Here is a 23,061-nt window from a genome sequence, read left to right on the forward strand (position 1 = left end):
GCGCTTTACTTCTGCACTCACCCCTTCCCCATGCCTCTCGTGCCCCACACCCACCCAGCCCACCGCGGCAGGGGCCTCTGCTGTGGGCTAAGCAGAGCGGCACAATCTCGTGTCCTCGAAGATCCGGCCCACGGCCTGTGACCTGGGCAGGCTCCCCAGAGGGCCACCTTTCCCGCCATATGGAGGAGCCTGGAAGAAAAAGGAAGCAACTGGCTCAGGAGCCTGGACATCAGATGGACTCTCTGCAGAGTTTAGTTTAAGAAAGTAAGCTCCGCCCCTTTTGTGCACAGGCAGGCTGAGCTGTGCTGCTTCCACTTAAAACCCGAGAGTCTTGGCTACCCCAGTGTGGGTGTAACAGGATAGGAGCCCAGAATGTCACGGAACAGCATCAAGCCCTGCCCTAGGGTGGCCCAGAGTTCAGGAAGGGAGCTGGCTAACCCCAGCGTGTGAGAGAGCTCCGGGAACAGTCAGCACGGGGGGTTCCGAAAACACGCAAGGCATGCATATAGGCATGTTGAGGAAGCGAGCAATTCTCGAAGGAATGTGCACAGAAGCTGAGACCTAAAGTAGAAATAGGTATTAACTTTATTATTACCTTAATAGAAATAACTGCCGTTTATCGAAGGACTGCCACCCCAGTTGTATTGCACGTCTGATTTCGAATGCCTAGGATTCCCATTTTACAGATAAGGGAGGTGAGGCAGAGAGAGTTTCAGCAGCTTTCTCAAGCCCGTGCAGCTGGTATGGGTGTAGAGGCACCTTACTCTGTGCCGTAGGCAAGACTGTAGAGCCCTATATTTGGGAAACAATAGAGCTAGAACCTAAGTCAGGCGTCCCCAACCAAAAATCCCATGTTCTTTCTGCTACCTTTACCTCGGAGAGAAGACTGGCTGGCACTGGGCCAATCGGGAGCTTTGGTAAGGTAAACCCAGAGGGAATTACCTTAGGCAGGTGACTAGTCTTGGTCTAGGGAGGTCCCCAGACTCCCCTTCAGTGGTGTCCGCCCCAAGAGCCTGACTCACATCCGCACAAACCACATGAGCCCAAGAGAAACACCAGAATGACTGTCTCCCAACTCGCTCCAGGGATGAGGGCAGGAACCACAGTGTCACAGAGGTCAACAAAGCTTGCCTTGGTGATTATGGAATTAATTAATGCGAAGATAACTCTAATGGATTAGAGAAAAATCCTTCAATTTGCTAGGTTTAGGGAAATACCATCCTCTAAGGACCAATCTTTGTCAGTGGGTCTGCGCTGCACAAAGGCTATGAATCACAATTTTCTGCCCCAGCACGTGGGACTGAAATCCCTACACTACATTTTACTATATGGTATTTGCAGGTGGGGGCTTGGGGAGGTCCCTGGATTTAGACAAGGTCACAAGGGTAGAGTCCCTATGATAGGATTAGTGTTTTTATAAGAAGAGGAAGAAACCAGAGGTCTCTCTCTCTCTCTCTCTCTCTCTTCCCCCTCCATGTGAAGCACAGTGAGACGGGGACCGCCTGCAGAGAGGGTCCTCAGCAGGACCCAACCCCACTAGCAACCTGATCTTGGACTTCCCAGCCTCTGGGACGGTGAAAAAATAATTCCTATTGTTGAAGCCACCTCTTCTACTGTGGACCAGTACCCGTGGGCTGAACCCGAAAGGCATTGCCTAGATACTCTCTCTGCTTGGCTGTCTTGCACAGTCGTCCTGGGGATGGGCTCTCCTTGATCACACAACACCACCCTTGTGGGAATCGCTGCCATGCGTTTCTACGGCACTTTGAGAAATGCGTAAGAAATGAGAAATGTGTAACTTTGAGTTCCTCCCCAGACTGCGGGTTCTGCAAGGGCAGGGTCGGAGTCGCAAGAGCTCCCCAGACAGCGTGCCTTGGCGGCATGGAGCCACTCCGGCAAACTCTGGTGGGCGAGCAAACAAAACGTGAAGAGGTCATTTAGTTGGAAAACATACATTTGTCCATTTGGCCCCAAATTGCTCAAACTGATGCCTTTGAGGGTTCAATTAGTCCCCAGCTTGTGTTAACGTTCGCATCGCTTGATGCTCAGAAACCATCTTCTCTCCCTTATGTCCAAGTCTTTGGGGAATCCTGTCGGTACCCTCGCCATACTCCGCCCCCCCCAATACTACCAACACCCCATGCAGCCCAGTGAACTGACCTGCCCGTCATCTCTCCTCTCTCCCAGCCTCTGTCTCCGTTTGGCAGAGACTAGTTAATAAGCGATAAAATGGTCTTGCTGCTTGGAAAGCTTCTTTTTTGTTTTTCCCCAAATCTATCTGGGCAGGCTCAGGCCAGTTCACCAACAGGGGTCCTAATTAAAGTCTGAACATAGATTGTAAAGGCAGGCTGGAAGTAGAGAGCCAGACATGACAGCAGCCAGTTAACAGGAAAATCAACGCAAATTTAGCCACAGCCAGACAGAAACCAAAGCAAATCATCATCACATAAATTGTGGGTATTAGAATCAGAAAACTTTAGTGCTGGAAACGCTGTCCCAAAAGGCCCTGGAGAGACATAACGTTGCGAAGTTAAGCCTATCCAGCCTTCATCTATGAGGAATTTAAAATAAATGACAAGGCTTGCTGGGGCCGCTGTCTGAACTGTGGTGTGCCTAGAATGAGAACTGTCTTTGCTCCATTCATAATTTAAAGTCCTGGAGGCAGAAATAGGTTTTAAAAATTATTTGCTGTGGCCTTTGTGCTTGGAGGGACGGAGCGGGAGGTGAGAACTGGAGAAAAACTCTAGTGGGACCCACCAATGCAGCCTGGCCTCCATGTTGCCTTCTGTTAAATGGGAAGACCGCCAAGTCAGCGCTCAGAAAGTTGTCAGGTGGGGTCACTGATGTGCAGGCCTTTTGTAAACTACATGCAAATAAGGCAGCAAAGAGTACACTTGGTGGGTTTTGTTTACTCATCCATCCATCCATCCATCCATCCATACTCTTGCTCTTTTCAAAAAAAAAAAAAGATTCCTGCAGCTGAGCTGGGTATGATCCTTAGCAATTTCCCCCTTTCCTTTCCACATCCTCGTTGTGGATATGAGTACAATTTTGCTCAAGGATGGACACACGCAAGGTGCATGACAAGATGCACACACACACGGGCATCTTGGTGCCTCTTAAATTGGACACCTCCTGGTTACCACAGCCCTAAGCCATGCCATCCCGGACGCTCCTGCAATCTGCCCCCTGCCCTCCCAGCTGCCAGTGTGGGCCACGCCGGGGAAGCTGGAGTGATCCATCTCAAATGCAGGCCGATGTCTTCAGTCCTCAGGGCCCCCACTGCCTCCGAGCCGAACACTTGAACATGGGCATGAGACCCTTCACCAGCGGCCTTGTCCTTCGGTCCAGCCTCACATTCCCTGTCCCAGCCATGCTCCACCACTGGAATGGCCGTTTCTTGTTTGGATGAGGGATGGCTTCCCAGCATCTAGGACAGTGCCTGCGGGAGCCTCCAGTAATCTGTGTCCAGTGAGAGGGCACCTTTCGTTTCTGGGTCTTTGCTCCTGTTTTTCCCTCTGCCTACAACATGTTTTCCTCCCTCTTCATCTGGCTAATTCTTACTCATCTTTAAGGTCTCAACAGTGAGGTCCAGTACCTCTTGGCTTCCCTCTGGAGCAATGGCCTCTCTCTTTTTGCAGCTCAACGCAAATGTCTTTAACATGCTCTGGCTCTTGGTTCGATCATCCAAAAGGCGAGAAGCCCAGCATAGACATTTCTCATTCTTGACTGTGACCAAGGGATAAGCAACGTGCTCAATCCATCCCAGAGGATCCAAGTTCAGTTCCACCCAATCCAGGGGACTAAAGCCCCGAGTCGGAGAGAGCAGGAGGTATGTGGTTTCCTCCTCATACAGCACATTTCCATTCTGCATGCTAAAGGCCGTCTTTCTTGGGGCGCCTGGGTGGTGCAGTCGGTCAGGCGACTGATCTTGGTTTCAGCCCAACTCACGATCTCAGGGTTGTGACCTCAGGGTCATGGGATCACATCCGGCTCTGCGCTCAGACAAGAGTCTATCTGAGACTCTCTCTCCCTCTCCCTCTGCCCACCCTTCATACTCTCTCTCTCAGAAGAATAAATAAATCTTTATAAATAAATAAATAAATACAAATAAAAGCTGCTTTTCTTAGCTTCTTCACCACCTGCTTGGAGCTTCTTAGGGCAAAGTTGGCTGGAGTCTCCCAGAATCTGTCCTATGATGGACTCTTGGTGGAGACTCCTTGCCAAATTACGTGAAATTGCCGCTAGACAGGCAATTTTGAACTTGTGGTTGTGAAGCAGGCTGGCACCAAGGCCTCACGGGCCAGTAGTTCAGTTCCTTTTCTCGAAGCTTGGGTGTTATCTAGACAGTGTTATTCCTGCTGGTTCCCATCTATTAAACAGAACCACGAGCCTAAACCCTGCTGAACCCTCTGTGTAGGCTTCATCTTGGCCCGGCTGGTAGGTGGGCATTGCGTGATTTTATGTCCTTTGGGGAAAGAATGGAGATAAAGCTAAACAGGGTTTACATGCAGGGAGGGAATCTTTCTCTTATAAGTCTCACTCAGAATGTTCTTTTCACCCTAGCTCTCAGGAAGACCTCACAACCATCCCCTGTCTTCGAAAGTGCCAGCCCAGTGTCCTCGGGATTTTTTGCTGCAAAACCCTCCCGAAGGCAACAGGTTAGCCAAGAAAACTCTGAGAGCTAACAGGATAGATGCCTGTTTGCAGAAAACCAATGCTGAGAGCAGAAATCACACGAGGTGTTTGACTAAATTGACAGATCAATTCATTCCTCTCCGAGGCCCTTTCTAGAAACAGACTCAAGCCCTTGGGAGCCTCTGACCTTCCAGTGATGAATATTGATCTTTGGTTCCTAGCTAAGTCCGAGCCTCTGCTCAGCAGCAGAACTGGCCTGACTCAGATTAGACTGGGGGCCCAGAAGGGCTGAAGCAGGAAGGAAGGAAACCAAGGGGCAAAGGTAACATACTTCCAAGTCGGTCCGCACGAGTGAATGGTTTACAGTGTTTGGTCAGCCTGATTTCTGAGCCAGCCTGGGAGACTCCACGTGATCATCCAGGATCTGGGCTTGCCTGGCTGGGCCCACTTCCCCCAGAGACTTAGAGGTCATGAGCATTCACGTGCTCAAACCCCAGTTTGGACACCCTAAGCCGCTACCAGAACCCAGGCATCAGCCAGGAGTCACCGCTCACTCCTAGAATTGCCAAGAATCGGTTGCTGGTTCATCACAAGGTGAACAAGGTGAAAGCCTTCTTTGGTGTGCAGGGGACAAGAACCAAGCTCCTGTCGCACTATCAAGGTTATTCACCAGGTTCTCGTAATCATTTAAATGATGTGACTATTTTCAGAGTTGACTCTCTCCTAAGAGCTGGAAGAGATCCCAGTGAAATACTATTTTTCCCCTTTTTTTTAAAGCATGAGTGCTTCCTTCCGCTAGTTCCCGTGGCCACGCAGGCTGTCTTGGACTCCCTTTCTCCAGTTGCTTGAAAAGTTTTGAGTTTTAGTTCATTACCAAGTCTCTGGCCTTTTCACCTAAATTCCAACATTTTGTTTTTCCTTGCATTATCTTATTGTTTCTTAAATTTTCATGTTCAACAGCACCGCTCAACTCAGATTTGCACCGGACAGTGACAAAATGCCCAGCCCACCGGGTCAAGGGCAAAAGGTACATTGTCTGCTGAACCCACTGACAGGTGCGAGGGGCCCAGTCGCTTGGAAGTGCCCAGGTGGGCTGTCGCTAAATGCTTGGGAGCCCAGAACAGCGATGCCTTCTGATAAAGAGACATCCACTACTTTCTGGAGACTTCATTTTTTTCACAAATAAATTGTTCATTGTTATTTTTAATGGAATCGATCTGCAAAGTGGATAACCGGCCCCCACATGCTGGAAAGCCACTGGAGTAGTAAAATCACTTCCCTCCTGTCTGGGCTTCAGTTCCCCCCTATGTGATAGCATGATGGGGACACTCTTTGACCTGGAACTACTGTACGTGACTAAGGTCTATCATAACCCTCGGGACTGTGGGTGTTCTGGCCACAATTACCGCTATGTACATGGAAGTTAGGATGTCTGTAAGGAACCAAAATTGGGGGACTAACATCTCTGCCTTTCTTCCCCCAAGGAATCCTTTTGTTCTGCAACCTTGATGCCATCATGGTTATGCTGTGAATGGTGCCTGCTCCAATGACAGATTTGGAAAATTGCATCTATCCTAAGTAAGTGGGGAATTAAAAAAAAAAAAAAGCAACAACCAAAAAAAAACCACACTGCTGGTGTGTGCTGGCAGGGAAACGTCATGGAGACATTTAAGGGTTGCCTTGGGGACTTGGTCCAGGAAGGAATAGACTCAAGACTCAAGCAGATCCCAAGGAGACAGCCAAGTTGGGGCAAGTGGCTTGACCTTGACTTCCTCACCTGTGAAAGAAAAGAAGCACAGGGAGGTGGCCAGAATTAACGGGGTTGATGCCCAAAGCCGGGAAGCTCCCATGTGCTCAGCATGGGTTATCCACTACCAAAACTGTCACTTGTGATTCAAATACAGATGTTGGCTCCTTGTGGACGGTCCACCTAGAGAGTAACAAGGATTTGTCTCCGGAACCCATGTCTCCTTCCGTGATGTATCATCTAGACCTTTCGTTATGCGGAGAAGCCAATTCACATCGACAATTCAGGTGGGTATTATTTCTAATGCCAACACCAAAGTTAACTGTAACTCACACATATCCAGGTCTACCGAGAGCCAGGCTCTGTGCTAACTACCTGCATGGGTTCTGATTACTTAATTTAATCCCAACAACGTCCTTTGAGGTGGGTGCTACCATGGTCCCCATTTCCAGGAGAAGAAAACAAAGCTCCAAGCGTTGATGGAACTTGTCCAGAGTCCTACAGATGGAAAGCAGTAGAGCCTGACGCCAGAGGCTGACCTCTTCAGCAGGATTGCTAGTCTTTAGAGCGACGCTCATTCATCCAGCACCTGCTACATTACAGATTATGGGAGGAGCAGGGGTAAAGATACAGGCGGTTGGCTCATTGTTCTGGGTTGACGAGCACCCCCCACCCCCAACTTCATGTCAACCCAGAACCTGTGCACATGACCTTATTTGGAAATAGGGCCTTTGCAGATGTAATCGAGTTGATACTGGATGAGGTTGGGCCCGAAAGCCAGTGATGGTGGCCTTACGAGAAGAAGGGGAGTTAAACACGCACCAGTAAGGCAGAGAGCTGGGGCAGAGAACCAAGCGATGCGTCCACAAGCCCCGGAGGCCCAGGACGGCCTGCAGCTACCAGAATCAAGAAGAGGGTCATGAAACTGATTTTCCCTTGGAGCTTCCAGAAAGAACCAACCCTGCTGACACCTTGATTCAGGACTTTTAAGTCTCCTGACCCCTGAGAGGATAAGTAGGAACTGCTTGAAGCACACAATGGGTGGTAATTTGTCGTGGGAGTCCAAGGAAGCAATATTCTAAAAGGAAAGAGACAAGAAAAAAGACACTTTCTCAAGTCACCCAGAGACCCTGTTTGGCAATAGGAGTTCTTGTCTGAAAGTCATGGTTCCCCACCGGCCGTGAGTAGGCAGGGGCCGAGCCAGCGATGAATCAATCCGTGGCCTCACAGGAAGCCCGCTTTCCTGTCAACAAAGCACAGAGAGAAAAGCTGCGGCGGACACAGACGTCGGGCCAGAGGGCCGGCCGCCGGGCCCCTGTCACAAGGCCCAGATGGAGAGGATACTTTCACAAGGGGAAGAAGAAATAGGAGAGCCCAGCACACAGTGCTTGCTTCTGGATCCCAAGGGGCCATTTCTGCTCGGGATGAGACAAAGTTGGGGGGGCGGGGGGACAGCTTGGAAGGGGAGGGTCCAGGCCTCAGAAATCTCGGTTTCAATAATGGGCCAGATGCTTCCCCACAAACCCACTCGACACCAAAAGCGGAAGTTGTTAAGTATTTGGCCACCCAGTTCCCTGTAAGGATCTAGTCAATGCTATGGATTAAATCTCTTCTTGAAAAAAAAAAGAAAAGAAAAGAAAATTCCAACACACAGAATTGGGGATGACATGTCAAGGGATCTTAACCTAAAGCCCATTCACCAATACACAATGATGCATAAGTTGCCTCCTGGGCACCAGACACTGTGCTCTGTGCTAGGAGTACAAGTGGGGAAGAAGAGACATTTTTCCTCCTGAAGGCCAGAGCTAGAAGGGAGGTGTCTGATTTTCCTTGGCTACCGCAGCACATGAGCATGAGCGAGAGGCTTAAAAGGACAGAAATGTAATTCTCTCCCGGGTCAGGAGGCTGGAAGTCTGAAACCAAGATGTCAGGGAGGTTGATTTCCCTCTGGAAGCTCAGAAAGAGAATCTGTCCCATGCCTCTCTTCTGGCTTCTTGTGGCTGCCAGCGGTCCCTGGCATTCCCAGCTCGGGGACATGTCACCGTATTCCCTGCTTCTGCCTTCCCATCACCTCCTCTGGGTGTCTCTCTGTGTCCTCGCCTCTTCTTATGGGGACACTAGTCACCCTCAGTGGAAGTATCATTAAGATCCACAACTAAGGGGCACTTGGGTGGCTCAGTCGGTTAAGTGTCTGCCTTTCGCTCATGTCATGATTTCAGAGTCCTGGGATCGAGCCCCATGTTCGGCTCCCAGCTTAGCAGGGAGTCTGCTTCTCCCTCTCCCCCATTTGTGCTCTGTCTCTGTCTCTCAAATAAATAAAATCTTTTTTTAAAAAATCTTAAAAGAAAAAAAAAAGGAAATACATTTGCAAAGTCCCTGTTTCTAAATGAGGTCACATTCTGAGGTTCCAGATGGGCATGAATGGGGGGGGAGTAGCCCTCTACTCACCCCGAAACAGGTGGTCATATGGTTACACAATCACCATGGGGAGAAGCAAGATGGTAGACAGAGAACCCGGCAACATCTGAGAAAGATTTCCCGGAGGATCTCGGGAGGGTCTCGAGACCCCAGGTGGTGAGTAGAACCTAACTCAGCAGAAGCAGTAGAAAGTGCACCAGGAAGATGGAATCAGCTAGCTGAGGCCCAGACCCAGGGAGGCCCCAAGTGAACAGAGGGGCTGCACAGAGAAGAGTGTGGAGGAGGGGCTGGTCTTGTAAGCTGCAGTACAGAGTTGGGATTGGATCCCTAGGGCCACAAAATGCCTTTGAAGAACTGGAAGCAGAGGAGTGTTCCTCGAAAGCTCACTTTGGCCGAGCTGGGGTGGATGGACCAGAGTAGGGAAGACCAGATGCGGGAAGCCCCGAGGGTCTGTATCACCACGGAAGCTCTGGGCTCCAGGATACAAGTGGCTGAGACACTGTGGCGATGGCCCCAGCAGGGTCCTAACCAGCTAGCTGGAACGCTTCCCACTGAGCCGGACGGCGGAGTTAAATGCAGCGCCGGTAGGATCTGAGCTGGGGGGTCAGATCGCCGTCTGACTAAGATGTGTACCCAGAAGTCTGAACGCTCTGATCCGTGTCCTCTTTCTGAGCAGGAAAGGGGCTTATGAACATCCAGACCCACTGGGATACACAAGCCCTTCCCTCTGATGGTCCCTTGGAGTTACGTGTGCCCTTCCTCAGACGAGTAAGTCCAGTCTGCTCACAGCTAAGTCCTCTTACCTTCGTGTGCCTCGCTGACTCCCTGTTCTTCAAAGGTCACTTCTCCCCCGAACTCCCAGTTGGATTCTGCAGCCTCCAAAAATCCCCGATGCAGGCTCAGTACAACTTTCTTTGTAACCTGTCCCCTCCCGCAGACGATAAGTAGCAGAGGTAAGTTGTTCACCTCTGTATTCCCAGCTCCTAACACACACACACACGCACATGCACATGCACACACACACACACACAGGCACACACATGTACCCTGAATGTTATCAGACGGGTGAGTGCATGGATTTCTTCAAGATGCTGTACTGGCTTCAAACCAAATTAGTCAATCAATTAACTAAGTCAACACGGACCCATCAATTGTTCTTCAAGGGCACTAGGCTGACCCTTCCCACAGAGAGTCCGGCATCCCAAGGGATGCTGCCTCGCCCCCTTCAAGACTTACCTCATTCCTTCAGCAGCCATCCGATCCAGGTGGACAGTGTCCTTTGTTTCTGCCCAGTTCGCCCCCAGGTCCCCCCACCCCATGTCATCTGCCAAAATGATCACGAAATTCGGCTTCTGGCCTCTTGTGTCCCCATTGTAGGAAAAATCTACAAATGGATACAGGCCTCCCAAGAAAGTCACCCCCACAAGCAGAACCTTTAGAAAAAGCCAGCCCATGGTGGGGTGACAGGAGGGTAATAGTTGTCTGGAGTGACCGTGGGCCACAGCTAGAGATTTTTCCGAGAGCTTCCTCCTGCTCCCGTTCAGGGCAGAGAGTTGGCAAGAAGATACCGGTGGTGGTGGTCCCGTTCGGGGTGGTCCCTAGAAGGGTGGTGGGCTTACAGAAATGAGTCCCCCACTTGGAATCCTCATTCAAGAGAGTCAGGAAACTTGCAACCCTGAATGTGGTTTGTCTCCCTGCAGCTCCGAGGGAGGGACCGGCTGTGTGCGCGACCGTCAGCCCTCAGTGTCAACAACGGCTCTTTGGCCACTTAGCAAAGGACCCGTCTGGACTCGGGGATGTCAGCGCTGGAGCTGGAGCCGTGCGTCTGTGTTCGGGACTCCAGCTGGTGAGTGCAGGATCGATTCTCCCATCTGCAGAACACCTGGACGTTCTAGAAGCCGCAGTCAGCCTGGAGTGAGTTTCTCAGTTCCAGATGGTTGACGGCTTCATGTTTCTGCAAGGTTTCCTGAAAGAACAAAAATTGACAAGAAAACAGAGTTAAATCTGCCAGAGCAGCTGTGTTGTACTCAGTAGCTTAGGAAATAATCTCTTTTCCATGCCAACAGATGTTTTCCTTCTCACTCGAATATGTAGCTGGTTCATCCGTTTCTCCACCTGAGGCATGGTGATGAGAGTCCTGGGGATGGACCTCCGATCACGGGGCTGGGAGCGCCATCAGCGGGGAGGCCTCTGAACTCACTCACTACACGGATGGGGACACTGAGGCCCGGTGCCCTGGACGGGGCGAGGGCCAGCGCCCAGCTCTGTGAAATCCCAGCTCTTCCCCACGCCCACCCTACCACGCGTCTCTGATTCCCAAGAAATCATGACCTTCTCAAACCCATTGAAAATTCTAGAAGAAAGAGTGAGATCTGTGTGATCAAGACATGATTCTTTCTAATGGTCATGCTGTCAACTACTATTTCTCGGTAAAATTCTTGACGGAAAATGATCATTCGAGAAAAAAAAGAAACGTGAAGAAAATTAACGGTATACGGGGCACCTGAGTGGCTCAGTGGGTTAAGCCTCTGCCTTCGGCTCAGGTCATGATCCCAGGGTCCTTCCATTTCAGTGTCTGTATAATAAAGTTTTATTGGAACTGTCAAGGAAAAAGTCACTCAAGGATGCCTGGGAGGCTCTGTTGGTGGAGCGCCCGCCTTGGTTCGTCTCAGGTCATGATCCCAGGATCCTGGGATTGAGCCCCGCATCAGGCTCTCTGCTCAGCGGGGAGCCTGCTTCCCCCTCTCTCTCTGCCTGCCTCTCTGCCTACTTGTGATCTCTCTCTCTCTCTCTGTCAAATAAATAAATAAATAAATTTTTTTTAAAAAAAGAAAATTAATGGTATAATCTAGTGGAGAGTGTACAGGTACTTAAGGTAGAACATTTGAGTTTATGGTTTGAAATGTTTCACCATAAAGTGTCAGCATTTCCAAAAAAGGTTAATGGAAATTGTCCCTTTATATCTTGATGATGTAATTTTTATTAAAATCTAAAGACGTGCTCAACCAGAGCTTCTCCCACTTGGGTGTACATAGAAGTCAGCTACAGGCCTTATCAAATGCAGGTTCATAGGAAAAAGGCTGGGGTATGTTTAACAAGCTTCCGGGTGAGACCTCTATCGCCCTTAAATCGCACTTGGAGCACCAAAAGGCTTAGAAAGAAATACATCATGATTCTTATCCAAGGAGAAAATGAATGTAAACTGGAGATGCTTAACCTACTGGAGATAATGCAACTTCAGTGACAAGACGAAAGGCACAAATCAGGTCGAATTTTAAAAAACGGGAACTGTGGGGCGCCTGGGTGGCTTAGTTGGTTAAGCCACTGCCTTGGCTCAGGTCATGATTTCAGGGTCCTGGGATCAAGCCCGGTGTTGGGGGTCCCTGCTCATCAGAGAGCCTGCTTCTCCCTCTGCCTCTGCACCCCCCTCTGTTTGCTCTTTCTTGCACGTTCTCTCTCTTAAATAAATAAATAAAATCTTTTTTAAAGAAAGAAAAACAGGAATTGAAGGTTATGTTTTCAGCTGCAGATTGCAAATGGGGACCATAGAATAAAACCATATCACCCCAACTTCACTTGAAATCCCTAAATTTACAAGGTTCCTAAGGAGGCACAGACTTGAAATTCTAGACTGAGTAAAAAAGCTGTTGGGACACCCAAGCCATTGAGAGGATTAGAGGAGAACAAATACATAAAGATGCTACTGGGGCTGGCATTACGATAGACGTGATGTGCAGTTCTGTATCCCTTCCCTTGAGGAAGCCAACCCAACTGCCAGCCCAAGCGGATGGGGGCGGTTGTGTATGTAAATTCTGCAAGACCCAGATAAACTCAAAAGGATGGGCAGATACATACTTAATCAAAATAAAAGGGAGTTCAAGTAAACAGTCATGGTCATCTGGAGGCGAATGAATCAATTGTTCAGAAATGCAAATTCTTCTCTTTTCCAAGAGGAGAGTTATTCTTTCAAACTCAATTAGATTCAACCAGTATTTGTTGATCTTGAGGCCCCAAAGATTTCTCCCTTTCTAGAAGAAGAAAGAGCCCTTGCACAAGGAGGGCGCCCAACAAACACTTGTTGACCTGCTGGTTGATTCCCAGCCTCATTCTACTGGCTTCTGACCATTAGCAACAATCATAGGAGGCTTTTCTTCTTAAAGCTACTTAGCTTGGAACTCTAGAGTGGCCTCATTCTTGGTCAGTAATCCATTTTGGAATGACCCAACGCGAAGGACTCCAGGGGAAAAAAAATTCACTTAAGAAAAAAGCTGAAATTAAGGTGGGAACATAAATAAACAGATTGTTTTTCTTAACAGTTCCATGATAAAACATTCCTTTGAGGATTTTCAAAGAGAATCATTAATACTTAAAAATTTCACCAAACGGAAATAAGCTAATTTAGCCAGGACGCCATTGCATTATCCTTCATGCCCCTACCTCCAGGGAGATATTTCATCTTTTCCCATTTATTTTTTTAAACTACAGTGAAAAGGCAAACCAGACATTCAAAGAATGGACCCAAAGCCATGGACTTTGATTGAGCTCCAAACTGACATTATAGAAAACAAGATGGCGGTTTCTTAAAAAATTAAAAATGACCATATGATCCAGCAATCGCACCTCTGGGTATCTATCCAGAGAAATGAGATCAGTATCATGAGATATTGGCATCCTGTGTTGACTGCATTATTCACAATCACCAAGATATGGGAACAACCTCCGTGTCCATGAACGAACGAAGAAAGAAAATGTGCGGCATGTAGAATCTATACACAATGGAATAGTATTCAGCCTTGAAAAAGGAGGATCGTGGAAACGAAAGTTTTGCCATTTGCAAAAACCTTGATAAACCTGGAAGACATTACCGTGAGTGCAGTAAGCTGGGCACAGGAAGACAAATATCATCTCACTTACACATGAAATCTAAAAAAGTCCAACACATAGAAGCAAAGAGGAGAATGGTAGGTGTTAAGTGTCCCCACCACAAAAAATGTAAAACACGTGCAACTGAACGAGGTGATGGGTGTGCTCATGAGACTGTAGACATCATTTCATATTGTCTATGTAATCAAAGCATCACATCATACGCAGTACACACATACACGTTTTGTCGATCACACCTCAGTGAAGCTGGGGGGAGGTTTTTAAAAGATGCAGCCTGAGACTTTTCGCCCCTCATCTGAGGTTCTCTTCCCAATTTTCTTTATGCACCACCCTGCCCCTCTCAGAAGGGAGAGTGGGCAGAGGCAGGGAGCATTGTCTGTGGTCTAAGGAAGAAAAGGGGAGTCTTTGGGAAATAGAGCGTCCCCTTCTCCATCCACTGGGCTGGAAGGAATGTGACCACCTGACACAACAGTCCCTCAAGGAAGACCCATGTGCTCCATCCAAGCAGAACAAACTGGGATAGATCCCTGCTGGGCGCAAGTATGAGCCACCCCCCACGCCTCGATGCTCCCCGGGCAGCCCGAGGGTGAACTTGAGTTGTCCATCCACTCAGCAATGATCTGTCTTCTTCTCTACGAACCCTACTGAAAAGCAAGTGTTCTGGATCTGCTAAATTTTGGTTCTGGGTTCGCTTCTGGGGAAAGGTGCTCTTGAGCGGTAGAAGGACTGGCAGGCAGTGGTCGGCCAGAAGGGCCGGGAACGGAATGGCATGAGTCAACCGAAGACACGCTACGGTGTCTGAAGCCCAGGCCTGGGAGTCCACCACCTGACCTGGTTCCCCGAGGACCTCCCTGCGGCCAAGCAGCCTGCTAGAGGGCCTTGAGAACAGCTGAAATAACAAGAAGGTTGGGCAGAACTTCTGGCAAAGGGCTCTGTTGGTTTTCCAGAGACAAAGCTTCTGATGAGCCAAGGCCAAAAAAGAGAGAGGCGCAGCGGGAGCGTGATCTCCGGCGGCCGAGCTCTGTTCCTTTACCTGCCAAGTCATAGCATGGTCATGCGCCGGCGGGGACCAGGAGTCACAGGGGGATGGCCGGAGGGGGAGGGGGTGGAGCCTCGGGTCTCGGCTGCCCACGTGCAGTCTGCACCCATCACGACCCCTCCACACCCTCCCACCCCCGTGCCTTGTCCAGCAAACGCAGACTAAATGACAGGCCTCAGTCTAGATGCTGTGCGTACGGCAGGGAAAGAAACACAAAATCCTGCCCTCAAGCTGCTTCTTTTCTTGTGGTGTGGCGGGGGTGGTGGTTGGGGGGAGCGCGGGGGAAGAAATGAAATGAGCCAAACGTCAGTGCTGGGGAGGAAAAAAAATCAAGGGGAAGCGGCTCATGGGGCGCAAAGTGAAGAAGGTCCAGGGACAGCCTTGTGGAGAAGGTGATGCTTCCAGAAGGCTCTGCAGGAGGTAAGAGAGGAAGCAGTACAGCTATGGGACGTTGTGCACCAGAGAGGACTGCCGGGCAGGGTGGCCAGCGGGGCAAAGGGCGGTCACGGTGAGGGCAGCAAACAGCGGAGGGAGGAAGCCTGAGTTCCAACCCACACATCCCAGAATTCGCCCCTGCCCTGCCGGGAAAACGGGGTGGAAAGGGAAGGTGAGAATCAGGGGTCAGTTGCACCTGTCCAGGAGAGCCCAGGTGAGAGACGGTGCGGGGGAGAGGCAAGCCCAGTGACCAGGGCACAAAATCTAAGGTGGTGGCACTCCTTCTCAGTGCCCACGTGTGCTCACGTGACTCTAACAGTGAGCAACTCCTGGAATTTTGCTTCGCCCGCATCCAGGTGCAAGCGGTGAGGAACCAGACGGTCTGGGGAACCAGACGAACAGTTATTCAGGGTTATTTAATGTCTGTGTGTAATCAAGATCCTCATGGGAAAAAACAGAGAAACATCTTTGTGGTCCCTTTCTTTGTCCTGAGGTCCTCCCTAACAGGCCAGTTCGGGGGGAGGGGGGAGTGGCAGCTCAGAAAGATTGCTTTCTTTAGAGTATATCTGGGGGGGGGTCTGTCTTAGCTCAACAGAAGAGGTAAAGGTGATTTTTTAAAATTTCTTTTTCTTTCAGTTTTATTGACATGTAATTGACACACAGGACTGTCTAAGCTTAAGGTATACAACGTGATGATGTGATTTATATATACTGTGAAATGATCGCTAAAATAAGTTTAGTTAACAGCCACCACATTCTGGGGCTCCTGGGTGGCTGAGTCGGTGAAATGTCTGCCTTTGGCTCAGGTCACCATCCCAGGGTCCTGGGATGGAGTCCTGGGTCAGGTTCCCTGCTCAACAGGGAGCCTGCTTCTTCCTCTCCCTACTCCCTTCTCGTGTTTTCTCTTGTTATCTCTCTCAAATAAATAAATAAAATCTTTTTTTTTTTTTTTTTTTACATCCATCACTTCCTATAGATACAAGAAAAAAGGGAGAGAGAAATGGTTTCTTCTTCATGGTGAGAACTTTTAGGATCTACTGTCCTAGCAACTTTCAAGTAGACCAAAAAGCAGTGTTAACTATAGTCATCATGTGATACCTTATGCCCCCAACACTTATTTATCTTATAATGGGAGCAAGCCAGACCCTATCGGGAATATTCTTTCTGTGAACCCAACAATTCCAGGAAGCTCGTCCACGTGTGGGGCATATGACCTCCTGCATAGCGTTAGCTCAAACCACCTGTTGGAACCGTCACAGAAGGAAGCTATGTGGCAGAGCCAATTTGGGAGAGCAGAGGTAGCATCAGGCCATGCCTCTGTGAGTTCAACAGCCCTGGAGAAATTATATCTGGGTCCTCGAACGCATGTCAGAAGAAGAGAGAAAGTAGATGGGCCTCCGAATGACACCCTTTCGCTAAAATGCTATCCTCCCCTTGGGAAGAAATGTCCCAAGAAATGTGACCAGGCACCACAGATCAAGGTCAATCACCTGAAATCCGCTCCCTGCTTGCTGAATTTTGAAGGACTTTTTACAAAGCAGTATTTACTTCTCATTTGCAATAAGTAAATTCTACAGAAGTTGTCAAACATACAAAAGTTGAGAAACTCATGCGTCCAGACCCAGCATCTTGACTCAACAGCTATCAGCACGTGTCCAGCCCGTTGTCATCTGTGCTCCCTTCTACTTGTCTGCTTCTCGTCCTCCACGTACCCTGGATTATTTCTGAAATGAACCTCAGGTATCATGTAATTTCATCCAACATTGTTTCTATATGTTTCTCTAAAAGATAAGAATTCTTTCAGAATATAACCACAACCCTATTCATAGCCACTTTTCAAAATTAACAACGTGTTAGTATTCTCAACACTCCAGGGTTTAAGTCAGCGTTTATACTCTGCTGTCTTGCCAAAGTTTTATTTTCTTAATTCTTTTACAATTTTTTTTTTACTCTAATCTAGATCCGCACAAAGCCCACCACAAATTACATTTGGTTCATGTATCTCTTCTCTTTTCATTTATAAGTTCCTCCTCTCTCTTCCCTGCAATATATTTGTAAATAAATTCAGCTGTTTGTACTGTGAAATTTCTCAATTTTGGACCTGACTGTAGCCCATGGTGGGATTTAAAATGTCCCCAGAGCCCCCATTTCCGTGTTCACTGACTTGTAGATCTAGCAGTGAGATCTGATTCACGTCTGAATTTTTCTGGCAGGCCTACCTCCTCCCTCTGATGCTTCTCCCTGTCATGGTAAGATTGATCCGTGGTTCGTGTGTCAAACTTTCATTATTACCTGTGTCAGTTTTGCATGAGAATTGGAAACTTCCTACTAAACGCAACATGCCATCTTTTCTATTTTTGCAGATGTCTCCTTTCCCAGGTTTTATTCTACCTCTGTAATGCAATGCACGAGATTCTGCGGGGAGTGGAATATTCATGTCCTCCCAAAATTTGTATGTTGAAGCCCTCTTTCCCTGTGTGATGGTATTGAGCTGGGGCCTTTGGGAGGGAATTGGGGTTGGATGAGGTCATGAGGGTAGGACCCTCGTGATGGGACTGGTTCCCTTTTAAGAAGAGACCGGAGAGGGGTACCTGGGTGGCTCAGTCATTAAGCATCAGATGCCTTTGGCTCAGGTCATGATCCCAGGGTCCTGGGATTGAGCCCCGTTTTGGGCTCCCTGCTCAGTGGGGAGCTGGCTTCTCCCTCTCCCTCTGCTGCTCCCATGCCCCTGCGCGCTCTCTCTCTCTCTGTTGAATAAATAAATAAAATCTTTAAAAAAAGGAGAGACCAGAGAGCTGGGTCTTTCTCTCTAGCAGGTGAAGACACATCAAGAAGGTGACCTTCATCAAGTTAGAAGAGAGCCCCCGCCAGGCACCTACTCAGCCGGCACCTTGCTCTAAAACTTCCCAGCCTCCGGAACTGTGACAAATACCGTTCTGTTGCGTGAGCCCCCCGGTCTGTGGTGTTTTGTGATGGCAGCCCAAGCCCACTAACACAGATTCTAGCTGGGCCTAACCCAGCACCTCCGAGGCTGAGGTCAAGGCATAGGAAGTAGGGGGAAAGACCAAAACCTGGTGGAGGGCGGGGCGGGGTGGGGGTGCCTCATGTTCAGTGCAATGAGGTACTTGGCATATGTGCCTTTTGGGAAATTGATTTGGGGGAGTGTGGTGACCTGTTTCCAGAAGAATGTGTGCCCAGGATTTGACACCGTTGTTTCCTAGCTATGTGATCTTGGATAAGCACCAAAAATAAAAAAATAAAATTAAAAAAAAAAAAAAAATCCCCGTGCCTCAGTTTACCCATTTACCTGAAAAACAGAGCCACGGTAAACTTCCTCCCCCGCCACCAAACACAATGTGTGCGTGAAATACTGGACCTTGAGTATCCGCTGTCAGTAAGTGCTCAGAAACATTGTATTTCATGTCCCTGTGGTGTTGAGGATCAAGAGAGAGCAAATACGAGAACGAGAACGCTTTGAAAAAAAGTATGATACAGGCCCAGAGGCTTCCTAAAATTAATATGAAGCACAACTATTCTGAGTGTCGATGGTGAGATCCGGGCTCCGTGTAGCTCCTGGCTGTCTTGGTCATACCCGTTTGCCAGCGTGCTCTGCTGGTCAGTTCCGGAGCCACAAACGCCATGGTCACAAACCAGCAAAAGGGAAAGTGAAGAGTCCTCCTGGTTTGTGTTTTCAGAGCTCCCAACTACAGTTCCTTGTCACACGGTGCCATGGTGGTCTGTGCCATTCCGGCTAAATCTGACTAGGTCCCTGTGCCTGGGCTGACGTTGGTGAGAGCTGACACGGTTTCTGGAGTACACGGCCTACCAGCAAATCTGGTTTTAGACAGTTTTAACAGTATGAGGTTAAGCGGAGATGCAGAGAAGGTGTGAAGGAAATCTCCCCTTGGATGCCATTGAAAGTGGGAATTACATGTTAATATCAGAAACATCCGAAAAATGATTTGCTGGTGACCCTGGGCTAAGTGCTCCAGCCGGAAAGGTCACAAATCTCGGCTGTAAGGTGCATCAGGATAAGAATGTCTGTGTGTTTTATGCACTGCATAATCCTGGTACCTAGCCCAGAGGGAGTCCAATCAATATTTGCTGAATGAAGGCATCTAACTCGAACAACTAGGGCCAAGCCTGCTCCGTCCCGCCCCAGAGAAAGCTCAGCTCTGTCTCATTGCTTCCCTAACCTCAGATGGGCTTTGTGAGTTCCCCTTCCTCTGAGGTCCTCCCTCGTAGAAGTGCACTTGGGGAAATGCTGCTTTAGGTAAAAATCACACGAGTGTCCTGTCTTCTGAACCAGACAGTCAACACTTGGAGATGAGGGACCCCGTTCTCTGGGGTGTGGTTTTGTGGTCCGGGAAACAACCGCACTCATCAGGGCAGCGATGAGCAGAGGCCGCCCAGATGGCAGAGTGATGGCTGTGGGAGGGCAGGACGGATACTCTGTGTCCCCAGTCCTACCGTGGACCCCTACCAAGCATCTGGGCTCCCCTAAGGAGGCCAGAGCCCTCCATCAACCATGACCATGACAGGACAGAGGCCCTCCAGGCCTCCCATCATGGAGCAGCCTGGAGCAGCCACCTAGCTTCCTCAAACCATCCCCTTAGCCATACGGAAATGAGCGGATACATGGCTCCTAAAGGGTTAAAATGGAAGCTTAACACTGTGTATTGTTCCAAGGAGCAGCAGGACAGGCTGTGCGTGTTTAGACAAGAAGGGGGGAGAGCCAGCATCTCCCTTTAGGCAAGAAACATAGCAGGAAAGCAGGTTTTTATTCCTTGGCCTTGAGCAACATGATGGGTGGGGCAACAGTTCTCCGAAGCAAGCCTGATATAATCGGGGCAAACCCAGTGGTCCCACACGCTTGCCATCCTGGCCAATTAGATTTCGTGACTGCCACTGTGGCTTAAACTTGTAACACGGCATGTTCTTTATTCCTAAAAGCAATGTGATGAAAATCACTTTGTTCCGACAGTCCTGATTCTTGTGTTGCTGTTAGTACGTTCACAATAGGCTCGAGATCGTTTTTTAGAGACTTTCTCGAGGCAGCATTCTCTCTTTTTCTTCTCCCTTTAAGTAGAAAGAGGATCACAAAACTATAGATGTGTGGGGACACCTGGGTGGCTCAGTCGGTTAAGGGGCTGCCTTTGACTCAGGTTGTGATCCCAGGGACCTGCTCAGTGGGGAGTCTGCTTCTCCCTCCCCCTGTTCTTGCTCTCTTTCTCTCTCCCTCTCAAATAAATAAAATCCTTTAAAAAAAAAAAAAAGACTAATATGTCTAAGAACAAATATCAGTGTTAACATCAAGTAAAACTTACTGCAGAGTGAATGAGACGTACCCAGTGACATCAGGCATGATAGAGGTCAGATCATCAGAGGCCATGGGTGGGGAGGTGACCTTCCTGTCTGCAAACCCAGCACCATCCGCTGTTCACCCCTCTCCCTCCCCCTTGCCAGTCCTTGTAAGGTTTTTCCTGGTTCTAGGCCTCTCTAGTCTCCATCCTCAACCCCCCAGCCAAGACTTAGAGAAACGCACATCACTAAGCTGCTAAGCCCCTTACACACTTTAACCCAGTTAACCTAGCAAGACAGAACTAAGCACCCACCCACCCCAACCAGGACAACCCTGTGCAGCATTATTATCCCCCTTTCAGGGATGAGCAGACGGAGGTAGACAGAAGTTCAGCGATTCGCCCAGCTAAGTGACACGGTTAGGTGAGAGCAGGGCTGGGATTCACGCTCAGGCTCCAGGGTCCACACCCACGTGCCTCTTACACTGTAGCTCTCAATTACACAGACCCTACCTTCCCTCACATGGCCCATGGTGGTGACTCCAGGTTTGTTTTCTCACCCCGGGGATCCAAGAGGGTAGGGACCACCGCCTTCTCGTCCTCCTTTTAATATAGACCATCCCCAGTGGCCTGCACATGTTTGTGCTGGGGTATCCTCTAAAAGAATGTGGAAAAACAATAAACCCTCCCCATGTCAGTCAGCATAGGCCGCCATAACAAAACACCTTAGACTGGGTGACTTAAACAACAGAAATTCATTTTCTCACAGTCTGGTGGCTGGAAGTCTGGGATGCAGAGCCCAGCACAGTCTGGGTGAGGGCTCTGTCCCTGGCTTGCAGACAGCTGCCTTCTGATTGTGTCCCCCAAGGCTCTCTTCCTCTTCTTCAAAGGGCACTCATCCCATCATGGGGGCCCCACTTCATGGACCTCATCTAACCTAATCACCTGCCAAAGGCCCATCTCCAAATCCTATCACACTGGAGGTCAGGGCTTCAACATATGAATGGTTGGGGGGGGGGGGGCAAACATTCAGCAAAAATGCAAACATGCAGTTTTAAACAGTTTTAAAGTATGTTCAATGCTTCATCACAGCTTCAAAAGATATTGTTTCAATTGTATCCATAAATGATCTTTACAGTAAAATGATTTTACACCAATCTTTCAAACGTATGCAGTGTAAGATAAACATCAGAGTTGTGTGCCTGGGTGGCTCAATCAGTTAAGCGACTGCCTTCAGCTCAGGTCATGATCCTGGACTCGCATCGGGCTCCCTGCTCTGCAGAGTCTGCTTCTCCCTCTGACCCTCTCCACATCTCATACTCTCTCATTCTCTCTCTCTCTCAAATAAATAAATAAATAAAATCATTTAAAAAAATATATAAACATCAGAGTCATATAAAAACCATCATCATTCATTTAAAAATTACATGGGAACATCATTCTTTAAGTTCGGAATTGTCTATCATTTCTTTTCTCTCTTTTTCAAAACGGTATTTCCATTCTGTCTCAATGCAATGTGCTTATTTATTCAAAAGTACTTAATGACCCTATTTCTGTGAGCACAGATTTTGTATACAAATTGAAATTTACGCCTTTGTGTGTAAATGGAAATTGTTACTTACACTTCAAGGTTAAAGAAAATCCCTCCCCAGTTGAATTATTATCGCAATTAGTACTATAAGGGATCATTTGTCAACGAACAACATATATGGTATATTTGGACAAGCTCTTACTACTGCAGAAGCAACTTTACAAGATGAGTGGGGGATGGGACATATTGACTTGAAGAAAGAGGCTTCCCTGGCACCGTATTTGGGTATTAGCCCCAGAGACAGTTTCAGCTGGAACAGAGCCCCCTAGTGAGATCCTGGCTCTGGTTATGAGGGAGAAGCCACGCGTGCGAGACTAACCCAGCACCAGGCCTGCCCCACAGTGGGTCCTTGGACAAATCAGCTTTAGGACAGAGCTCATGTTCCAGAAAACAATTGCCCTAAAATGATCTGTGTCTCAGGCCCCTTGGCAAATCTGCAAATCTCCCCAGGAGCACTTGTGCCCATCTGAAGGGTCCTGTCTTCCTTCAAACTGTTAAATGTGGGGTCTGGGGGACACTCCACCACCCACAAGATAAACCCCATGGATCTACCCGGAATTCTTACGAGAATGCCTGTGGGCTTCTCTGCTGTCGGGAGACGCAGATATCAAGTTTTAAAGCAAGATTCGCTTCGCTCAAATACACAAGGGTCCCGTTTCCAACCCCCCCCCCCCCCAGCCCCCGCAACACACTCATCTCCTGGCACAGGCCCTCAGGTGAGATGGTGGGTGGTGGTGCGGAATCAGGAGGAGGAAGAGTAAATGAGTGAGTGGGAGAGCAACACCTCCCAAAGGAGTCCCCTCCAGTGCTCCTCCTCTTCATGGCTGCTCCGAAGACCCACCCCGAGCTCCAGACAAGATTCCTTTCAATCTACTTACCCAAGTTTAAGTTCTCACGGGCTGGTAAATGCAGTGAGCTTATTTGCAAGCCAGGGTCATATCTGCCTAGCAACCCAACATGAAGACTAGAAGGGCTATAAACGTAGACAGAGAACAGGCTGGCCAACTTT

At 48.8% G+C, this 23,061-nt stretch overlaps 1 protein-coding gene across 7 annotated transcripts in view; it reads right to left on the reverse strand.

Moving 5' to 3' along the window:
* ARSG (arylsulfatase G) overlaps positions 1-23,061 on the reverse strand; it is a 101,562-nt gene that overhangs the window by 53,150 nt on the left and 25,351 nt on the right. For 6 of the 7 annotated variants that reach the window (XR_009400544.1, XR_009400545.1, XM_059381113.1 and 3 more), the window contains one exon: positions 10,040-10,769. Coding sequence is in view for 5 of the 7 variants with exons in the window: in XM_059381113.1 (XP_059237096.1) it covers positions 10,040-10,257 (218 nt within the window). In the remaining 2 variants the exon portion in view is untranslated. Of the gene's footprint in view, positions 1-10,039; positions 10,770-22,930; positions 23,019-23,061 lie in introns of those variants that run through there. The other variant, XM_059381112.1, reaches the window with a different exon arrangement.

Source organism: Mustela nigripes, chromosome 16, assembly GCF_022355385.1.
Source record: "Mustela nigripes isolate SB6536 chromosome 16, MUSNIG.SB6536, whole genome shotgun sequence".
NCBI classification, from domain to species: Eukaryota; Metazoa; Chordata; class Mammalia; order Carnivora; family Mustelidae; genus Mustela; species Mustela nigripes.